Source organism: Etheostoma spectabile, chromosome 13, assembly GCF_008692095.1.
Source record: "Etheostoma spectabile isolate EspeVRDwgs_2016 chromosome 13, UIUC_Espe_1.0, whole genome shotgun sequence".
Classification (NCBI taxonomy): Eukaryota; Metazoa; Chordata; class Actinopteri; order Perciformes; family Percidae; genus Etheostoma; species Etheostoma spectabile.
The window spans coordinates 5,214,116-5,224,897 of NC_045745.1; the positions used below are offsets into that span (position 1 = coordinate 5,214,116).

Here is a 10,782-nt window from a genome sequence, read left to right on the forward strand (position 1 = left end):
CCCCCCCCCCAAAAAAAATGCATTAGTCTGCCTTTCAATACTTACTGACTCCCATATCTTCAGTCCCAGTCCCCTTTAGTAGAGAGTGTCTGTGGGTCTACACCAATCACATTCTCCACATGAAATAAGGTATAAATACATAACATCCATTCACTATACATGGAGCTGAAAAGAAGTACAACACACATATATATAGTAATAATAGTAAAAATATCCTTAATCTTTTCTTATCTTATATTATATATTAGATGGATGTTGATTTCTGAATAAATGGATGCTAATGCCATTCAAATAGGAGCAAATAGTGAATTTGTTAGGGACTGTTTTAAACAGAATACCAGACATGGGATGCGCTGGGGAGTATTTACAGCAGACCGGGGTGCATGTGAATGACTCAAAATAAACTAAGGAGAAGGAACACGGGACCAATAACAATAAGAAAAATATATAATGTAACACCACCAGACTTGTTCTTTAGGTTATTTTCATCATAACACTGTAAGTGATTGGTTCATTGTTTTGGAAGCAGCACCAATTTAGTGGTTGACTGAAACCAAAATAAGTCAGCTCTCAATGTTGAATAGTACAGTAGAGGCGAGAAAATGAGTCAAATACACACTAAATGTTGTCATCTTGACTCTATGCGAAGAGGAAAATATTCTCTTGGAGAACTTTGTTTTCAGTTCAGTAAATCAGCAGTCAGCAATCTCTTGAGCGACCATTTGCAGATACCTTAATATTCATGGAAAGAAAATACCCTCAAGGTGTTTTTGTGCAGCACACAAAGATGGCGAAATGCAAATCTAATCGTTGTATCTCGCCTGCAAGATAAGGGCAGCAGTAACGGATTGGGAGATCAGTAGGAAAGAGTTAAGGATTAATATTAATTTTTTATAAAACTAGCATATGCAACACAGCCATTTATTCTGTCTGATTACACTGAGACACCCCCGGATTAATAATGTACAGTTAAAACTACATTAGCATATCTAGATATGTACAAAGACCAGGTTTGAGTCACTTACCATATGTACTGCACCAAAGTAAGAGCTACATTTCCCTGCCAAACAGTATCTTTCCAGGCTGGCATAACGCTTTAATTAGTTCATTTGGATTCACAGAAAAAGATTTAGGGAAAATAACAACATTTGAGATTTCTCCAAAGAGAGGAAGAAGCCAGTTGACGCTGCCTCCAAAGTACTGACACACAGGAGTAGATGGCTACATTTAGTACTAAACCCATTTCCTATGCAGAGTACTTCCTTTTTTTAGAGTTTCTGTTTGTGGCAGTGTTATGTTTTTTAAAGGTCCCATGACATGGTGCTGTTTAGGCCTTAGTGGTCCCCTAATACTGTATCTGAAGTCTCTTTTATATAGACCTTAGTGGGGCCCTAAACTGTGTATCTGAAGTCTCTTTTATATGACCTTAGTGGTCCCTAAACTGTATCTGAAGTCTCTTTATATAGACCTTGTGGCTCCTAATACTTATCTGAAGTCTCTTTATATAGACCTTAGTGGTCCCCTAGTACTGTTCTGAAGTCTCTTTATATAGACCTTAGTGGTCCCCTAATACTGTATCGAAGTCTCTTTTATATAGACCTTAGTGTCCCTAATACTGTATCTTAGTCTCTTTAATAGACCTTAGTGGTCCCTAATACTGTATCTGATTCTCTTTTATATAGACCTTAGTGGTCCCTAATACTGTATCTGAAGTCTCTTTTATATAGACCTTATGGTCCCTAATACTGTATCGAAGTCTCTTTTATATAGACCTTAGTGGTCCCCTAGTACTGTATCTGAAGTCTCTTTTATATGACCTTAGTGGTCCCTTAATGTATCTAAAGTCTCTTTTATATAGACCTTAGTGGTCCCTAAACTGTATCTAGAGTCTCTTTATATAGACCTTAGTGGTCCCTAATACTGTATCTGAATCTCTTTTATATAGACCTTAGTGGTCCCTAATACTGTATCGAAGTCTCTTTTATATAGACCTTAGTGGTCCCCTAGTACTGTATCTGAAGTCTCTTTTATATAGACCTTAGTGGTCCCTAATACTGTATCAGAAGTCTCTTTTTATAGACCTTAGTGTCCCTAATACTGTATCTAAGTCTCTTATATAGACCTTATTGGTCCCTATAACTGTATCTGAAGTCTCTTATATAGACCTTAGTGGTCCCTAATACTGTATCTGAAGTCTCTTTTATATAACCTTAGTGGTCCCCTATACTGTACTGAAGTCTCTTTTATATAGACCTTAGTGGTCCCCTAATACTGTTCAGAGTCTCTTTTATTAGACCTTAGTGGTCCCTAATACTGTATCTAAGTCTCTTTTATAGACCTTAGTGTCCCTAATACTGTATCTGAGTCTCTTTTATATAGACCTTGGGTCCCTAATACTGTATCTGAAGTCCTCTTTATTAGACCTTAGTGGTCCCCTATACTGTATCTGAAGTCTCTTTTATATAGACCTAGTGGTCCCTAATACTGTATCTGAATTCTCTTTATATAGACCTTAGTGGTCCCAATACTGTACTGAAATCTCTTTTAATAGACCTTAGTGGTCACTCATACTGTATCTGAAGACTCTTTTATATACCTTAGTGGTCCCTAATACTGGATCTGAAGTCCTTTTATATAGACCTTAGTGGTCCCTAATACTGGATCGGAAGTCTCTTTTATATAGACCTTAGTGGTCCCTATACTGGATCTGAAGTCTCTTTTATATAGACCTTAGTGGTCCCTAATACTGTATCTGAAGTCTCTTTTATATAGACCTTAGTGGTCCCTAATACTGTATCTGAAGTCTCTTCTATATATTTATATTTTAACCTTGCCCCTTATGACCTTATAAGGCGCAAGATTCCAGATCAACCCATCTGAGCTTTCATTTTCTCAAAGGCAGAGCAGGATACCCAGGGCTCGGTTTACACCTATCACCATTTATAGACACTGGGGGGCCATAGGCAGGCTGGGGGGACTCATATTAATGTTTAAAAACCTAAAGTGACATTTTCATGCCATAGGAGCTATAATGAACTTCTGGCTGATTTGCATTCATAAGGATACGATCCAGAACTTCCAGTTTCGCAGCGTCTGCTCCTGGACGTACTCTCGGAACCTCTGCCTCATGTGGTCAAAGCGCTGTCGTGTGATGGGGACACCAGTGGCTGGAAGCTGCTGCTGGCACGCACTGCATCAAGGGACACGCAGAGTCAACACTGCAGGGCATCTCCATACCAGCAGGGGCAGACCAGTATGGGATATTAAAGGCTAGGGTCACAATCAATAGTCAGGGGCCCATAGACTGAACAATGACATCAATTAGAGCAATAATATCATTCAGTTCAAAAACAGAGTAAAGAAATCAATACTTGTATTGTATTGTTATTGGAAGATCTGAAAGATTGTATGGTATATTTGCATATCTATTGACTTTGTAAGAAGTCCGAATATTTGTGAAATACGGACAGGACCAAATAAGCTAATTGCATATATATATATATATATATATATATATATATATATATATATATATACTGTACACATACACAGTATATGTATAGATATTTTGTATATACTGTATATATATATATACATATAAAGTGGCTTGCATAAGTTTACACACCCATGCTGAAGTTGATTAAAAAGGTATGAAAAATTAATAAAATTAATCTTAATGCCTAATTTAAAAAACTTCAAACTTTTTAAGGACACCTTGGTTTGATTTGCATTGAGAGATGATTTTATGGAAAGTTCCCCATGCCTACAGTATCTCTGTGTATGGTTCGGCGTATTTGATGATTGATGATGACATTATTCATTCACAAAGAAAATTGGTTTCCTTAAAAGGTTGGATTTTCCTAAATTTTTCAAATTAAGGCATAAGTGAAAAATGCATCCAATCCTAACATAATACACACTCCTATAATAACAAGTCCAGCGTGGCTTTTGTCATCAAATTTGTAAAAAATATTTTTATATATTTAAGAAACACAAACAGTGAAAAATAAACTGAGACGGAGAACGCGTCACAGGGCCCCAAAAAATTAAAATAAACATAAATTCATAAAAAGTAAAAGAAACAGAGAGGAACGACAGGAGGGAGGAAGACAAAACAACCCATGCAGAAACACACACACACACGGGCACACGCACACACACACACACACACACACACACACACACACACACACACACACACACACACACACACACACACACACACACACACACACACACACACACACACACACACACACACACACACACACACACACACACACACACACACACACACACACACACACACACACACACACACACACACACACACACAGACATACAGACATACAGACAAACACAAGACAAGGGACCAAACACCTGCGCCAGAGGCCCGGGTGCTAAAGGTCTCACTTGATGGCGGAGTTGAGGATCTGGATCTCCTCTCGGAGCCTCTGGGCCTCGTCGTGCAGCTGGGCTCTCTCCTGCTGCATCTTCCCGATGTACTCGGCCGTCTTCTGCAGCGTGGTGGCTTTGCTGATCTGTGCCAGAGGACCGAGGGGTTAACACAGGTCAGCAACACACCCCCAGTTACTCCCAAATATTCAAAGTAGGGCTGCACATTAGGAGAAAAACATGTGATTTGCAATCAAATTGTTGAATATCGGGATAACGATATTGCTTAAATGAACAAATATTGAAGTGTACTCAGTTCTGCATCTTCTGCTGCTTCCAGCGTTCTGCTAAACCCAACACTGCTTGTTGAATTTCACAAAAGGAAATTATTTCCAACATTATTTTATTGAACATTGAATTGAATATAAAAGGCACCACTAAAATGAGAATGACAGTTACATTTAAAAAATGTGTTCTTCTGATTAAAAACCTGAATGTCTTTTGCAATACGTCGCGATGTGTATTGCGCCAGTTAATATTGCAATAAATGGAAAAAAAAAAAAAATGATATACAGCCCTAGTTCAAAATGTCTGTGGTGGGATTCCCAGCTGCATTTACATCTGCTGTAGTCATCAACTCAGCTGCTCTTTGGCGATGCTGATCTATCTCTAACGCGTGTTCTCCCAGTACCTTTATGCTTGGCTGAGAGCTGAGAGTTGTCACCAGGTTATGTAACGTGTCAAAACCCAGTTTGATGTTGAAGCGCCTCTTCTGCTCGGCTGAGATGTGCGTTATCCTCCTGGTCTCCGTCTGCTGCAGACAACATACGCAGTGGACGAAATAGACACATCAAACTTTCACTTGTCACTTATTCAGCACTTAACAAGATGATAACAAAGTACTTAATCCCATGCTGTGCTGAATGAAAGCATATGTATATATACTGTATATGGACAGAATATACAGTATATGTAGATGAAATGAGACAGTGTGTCCTACCTTACTTGATTCTATCTTTCCCTGCACTGAGAAGCATGAGTGTGGGGGCTCGGGGGTGGAGGTCTTGTCTAAAGGGTTAGGTGGTGACGTTTGGCCTGGATGTCCTGGGAAAGTCACTGAAAGAAACACAGATAACATCACATCTCTACATGCACACATGTCCTCATCAGCGCTGCTCCATTATGGAAAACAAATCATAATCACAATTGTTTTTGGTCAATACTGAAATATCCCAATTAATACTTGACTTGACTGAAAGATGTTGCAATTATTGAATAAAAAAAAGAAAGTAGAAGCGAGACGACATTGAAATCACCTTATCCTGTTCTAACTTTTTTCTAACTTTAGTTTATATTGAATATTCAGCACGTTGTTACAACTGATCAGACACCTCAATTTTTGAGTAATATATAAAAAGAAAAAAACATAGAAAGGGGGAACATGAAACTCCAGTGAAAGAGGTGATGATAGCCCAAAAAAATAGAAATAAAATTACATTTCAAGTCAATGCTTTATCCACTGAGTCCGATCCTGTTCTAACTTTTGAAGATAAAATAGAGAGTTTACTTGCAAAACGTAATGGGCAAAATAATTCTTTTTCTTGATTATATCTTTGGGAGAGACTCTGCATACTCAGTTTTTAGTGTAGACTTCCCCTCGAACCAGGCTGTACATGGAATGCTGTTACATAATTAGGATCCAAAACCAGGTACGGCTGTTCACACACTGTTCACACACTGTCCAGCGTCTGCTGTGGAGTAAACTGTTGTTTTTTAAAAAGTCGTTTTTTAATGGCCCACTGCCGACTTTCTTTCTGCAGCTCAGGGCGTCTTTTTGAAGTTGAAAAAAGTTCTCCTTTACTTCATTTTTCTACTGATATTCTTTTTCAGAAAAATCTCTTGAGTGTCTTTCGCGATGGGTTCATTGCACCGGTTGATGTCACAATGACGATATCACTAAGTTTCCTTGAATCTCCCCGAGGTGTTTTACCTTTTCTCAACAACGGCCATGTTATCACTCACCAATTAAAATAAGACGCGATCCCTAACTGATGATGTTGTTTTTACGTCAGTGCTCGTTCAGACCTGTTAGGCTGCTCCGGTCGGTGCCGTAGAGCTGGACCGGAGACAGTTTCTCCGTCTTGGGAATGAGCAGGGCTGCGCCGGTGTGTGCGGCGCCGTGGCTGAGCAGGGCCGACGCCGCCGGGCCCCTGGAGGTGCTGACGTGGGGGCCGCTGGGACCCGGGGGGGCACTCTGGCTGTGCAGGGGAGTCAACGCTGGGATCCCTGCAGGCCACGCGGCGCCATGCTGCAGCTGCGATGAAGCTCCGCCCACACGCGTGCTGCTGCTGCTTGACTGCTACACAACACACATCTTTACTTAGAAGCAGAGCGATAAGCACAACATGAAATATCACGATATTTTGGATTAAATATCGATATTGCGACGACATTTAGGCTGGTGCTTTTACAAAATATTTACACAATTAAATTTTAGATAACTAATCATCAGTGATCCTGATCTAATGACTAAGTGGGTAAAGGTAGATAATATAACAGCTAGAACAGTCTGGTAAGATCAGGAAATTACATCACTTTACTGTAATGCAGCCTTTAAAACCAGGAAAAGACACTTGCCATATTGCGATATCATGATATCCAAAATGTAAGATGATATCCCACCTCATATGTCAAAATCAATATATTGCCCAGCCCTTTTAAAAAAATCTATTTTTTCTCTTCTCCTGACCTTTTAAAACCCAATATGTCTGACAGGGTTTCATTTATAACCCTTCACTTTGCCACAAACTGGGCATGCACATTTGATGAGTGTGGTGCTACAAACAAATGTGGGGGGGGGGGTCAAATAAATCCCTGTTAGACCTCCTAGAAACAAACAGTTCTAAAACTGTAATGACAGTAATCCAAAAAGACTTATTTGGGGGATTTGGGAGCAATAGTGCTGTGTAAGATTTCAACACCAATTATTTATAGTGCATATGTGCAGTATATCCACTGTGTTTAACTATTAACTACTACTTACAACTGTGTGACAAATTTGTCATTTTCTGTAAGAAACATCTGAAACAGGTCATCACCATGTTAAAATGATAACCAGTATCAAGGTTATAGGTTTTTGGAGCTGAGCTGTGTCTTTCCCCCAATGTTTTTGTCACTTTTTCAACGTTTGTTGACTTTTTCTGGGAGTTTTGAAATTTCCGTGGAAGTTTTTTTTAAAGTTCTTTTACCAAATCTTTTTTTCTACAAATGCTATAAATGGACAAAAAACACCCAAATTCAATAAAAGTAGTAAATAGATAAATTATTTTTAACTTGTGAGGAGCGTTGTTGGGAACCGTCCACATTTTTTGGAAAATTTGATTGAAAGAAACCCAAGTTAAGTTGCCTTAAAAGAGGGTTAAGGAAATTAAAATGTCGTCAGACTGCAGCGAACGGGTTTCAAGATTACATTTTGGCCAATGCGTTCCGCCTCTTTTGCTCTCCACATGAACCGTTTACCCACATGCAACCAAAGCCTGCTCAGACGTGATTGGTTAATACTACTTGGACTACAAACAGACTACAAACGGAAACCAGAACGCTTACAGATTCTGCAGGTATCTATCATGTGCAGATACCTGCTAATAGAGATTAGCAGCTGGTTGGCCTTAGCTTGGACAGAAAACAAGGGGAAGCAGCTAGCCCGGCTAACTAGCCTGGCTAACTAGCCTGGCTCTGTCTGAAGGTAACATCCACCCACTGGCACCTCTAATGCTCACTAGCTAACTCAAGTCAAAAACAGAAAGAGGAAGAGACTGCACCCAGACACTGGTTGGCACCCCCCCGTACACGCCCAATGTGTTGTTGTGGTCACTTAGCTCTTCTACTGATCCTAAAGGACAGGCTCACCGTGGAGATGGGAGATGATGACCTCCGACCTTTGGCTGGCACTGGAGTGGCATCAAATCCTAGAGATGGCTTGCCTGAAAGCACACAAACCAATAGTTATTGATCCCATTCTTTTTTTAGTTAGTTAGTTAGTTAGTTAGTTAGTTAGTTAGTTAGTTAGTAACTGAAGCCGTCGTAATAATGTGGTGGAGTAAAAAGTAGAATATTTCTCTCTGAAATGTAGCGGAGTAGAAGTAGAAAGTGCACGAAAAGAAACGACTCAAGTAAAGTACAAGTAACTCAAATGTGTAATTAAGTATAGTCCTTGAGTAAGTGGACTTAGTTCCATTCCACTACTGGACAGAAGGGACTCACGTTCACGGGCGTTGGAGGAGAGCAGCTTAGCCAGGCAGCTAGTGGGTGTGGGTGGCGTGGAAGGGGGGCCAGTCAGAGCCACAGAGGGACCGGCTGTCCTCGCTCCTCCCGTCTTCTGCTTGTGCTTCCCTCTGAGCCCTGTACCAGCCACCTGCTCGGGGACGGAGAAGCAGTGGGCCGCGGGGGCCACGTCAGACACAGCGGCCGGGTAACTGAGAGAGTGGCAGGGGGTCTGGGGGTATGTGTCCCCTGTGTGAGGGTAACCATGAGCCTGGTGCACAGAGCCCTGGGCCCCCATGGTGGAGGCGGTGTGAGTGATGACAGTGGGGGTCCCGCTGGTCGTCGTGTAGAAGCCAAACTTATGGCAGGGCGGCGGGTACAGGAAGGGGATACTTGAAGAGGACGGCTGCTCGATGCCGGGGGTGAATGCTATAGAAACAGGGGGAGCAGGGTATGACTGGTGTCCATATGGACTTGTCCCTGATATGATACTGGATGTGTGGTAGTCAGCGCAACCCTGGCCCGGCCCGGTCTGGTCTGGCCGGGTGTTGGATGAGGAGGGCTGAGGCAAACTGCCTGATGACAGATTAGTCTGGAAAAGAAAAACTCAATATAGTTTACTCATTAACTAGGGGCGTAAATTAGAGCTGACCGATATGAGGGAAACATGCCATAACGTTGTTGAATATCACGATAACAATATCATTTGCGATAAATAACCCATGTGTTGCCCTCCCGAGCCAAAAACTGACAAAAAGTTACCATTTTAATCCTTTTTTCAGACATTTTTTAGTTTTCACTGACACCACCTTACACTAGTTTTACTACTTTTTGGAATTCACGCTCAATAATGCTCATTTATATAGAATAATACCTAATATTTGAGCAAAAAAAGCAGAAATTATGAATTATTTTGACCAACAGTTAAGATCAGAGGAATGAAAGTGATCAGTTGTATTTGCAAAGAGCGTTGTAAGGAATCCAATCCATGTTTTGTGGTAATTTGGTTAAAAAGAAACCCATATTTCACATATAGACATTTTTTAAAGGGTCAGATTTGACCCGAGGACAACAGGAGGGGTCAACAGATATTAAAGTTGAGTCCGTTCTGATGCTTTCAGTATTCTGCTAAAATACAACATACAAACATTATTTTATTGAACAAATTGAAAACTGAATTATGTAACGTTTACACGTTACATTTTAATATATATTTACCAAAGGCAACTAAAATAGGATTTGACAATTTCATTACTACTCTCTTTCCAGACATTTAAAAACAAACTGCAGCGGTACCTGAGCCAGCTGGGTGTCCAGAAGAAGCTGAGGAGTTGTTACCACAGGGGGGGGGAGTGGACCAAACGCTGAGCTGGAGGAACTCTCAAAAAAGCCGCAGTCAGCGAAACCGATCTGCTCAGTGGGCTGGCCCCGGTAGTTCATAAAGATATCTGAGACAAGGAAACACACACTGTTAATCAGTCATCAGTCAGGTATACGGAAAATACGAGCTTTGATGCAGCTGGAAAGATGAAAAAAAAAAAAATCTGAAATTTTACTCAATCGTTAATTGAGTCCTGGTATGAGTCAGAGCCGACGCAACAAAGTGACTGGAAAATCTCTGACAACAACACGTGCAGCCGCCTCAGTCTAGGCACGTATCTACTCCCATCTCCCCAAAAAAGTCATGACAATAAATACAATATACATAAATAAACAAGCCAAGCTAAATTGTCACATTGTCCTTCTATTCTGGGTTAAGTAACTTAACCCAGAATATATCTACAGTACTAGTTAACGTAGGCACAACAGAGCCCGAATGAGATCATGTAATCTAACCTCCCTTCCTCTCCATGGAAGCCAGTTAGTGTACCAGGGGCATAAAAATATGGTCCACACATCCACCAAGGGGGGGTGTGGGCCAGGGAGGGAGGCCGACCGTGAGGTCTGAGCGCTGTATGGTCACCTCCAGAAGTTTGAGTCCATACTTCCACTACAAGAATCAGAAAATCCAGACAATCGGGCGCCCAGAGAGCTCAGTTGGTAGAGCAGGTGTCCATGTACGGTGGTGCACTCCTCGACGCCGCGGGCCAGGGTTGGACTCCGACCTGCGGCCCTTTGCTGCAT

General features: G+C 41.1%; 1 protein-coding gene across 4 annotated transcripts in view; it reads right to left on the reverse strand.

Moving 5' to 3' along the window:
* mlxipl (MLX interacting protein like) overlaps positions 1 to 10,782 on the reverse strand; it is a 28,226-nt gene that overhangs the window by 1,128 nt on the left and 16,316 nt on the right. For 3 of the 4 annotated variants that reach the window (XR_004334538.1, XM_032532689.1, XM_032532687.1), the window contains 8 exons: positions 9,955 to 10,106; positions 8,659 to 9,250; positions 8,305 to 8,378; positions 6,481 to 6,754; positions 5,396 to 5,511; positions 5,087 to 5,209; positions 4,414 to 4,541; positions 3,067 to 3,190 (listed from right to left, as the gene is read on the reverse strand). Coding sequence is in view for 3 of the 4 variants with exons in the window: in XM_032532689.1 (XP_032388580.1) it covers positions 3,067 to 3,190; positions 4,414 to 4,541; positions 5,087 to 5,209; positions 5,396 to 5,511; positions 6,481 to 6,754; positions 8,305 to 8,378; positions 8,659 to 9,250; positions 9,955 to 10,106 (1,583 nt within the window). In the remaining variant the exon portion in view is untranslated. The remainder of the gene's footprint in view (positions 1 to 3,066; positions 3,191 to 4,413; positions 4,542 to 5,086; positions 5,210 to 5,395; positions 5,512 to 6,480; positions 6,755 to 8,304; positions 8,379 to 8,658; positions 9,251 to 9,954; positions 10,107 to 10,782) is intronic. The other variant, XM_032532688.1, reaches the window with a different exon arrangement.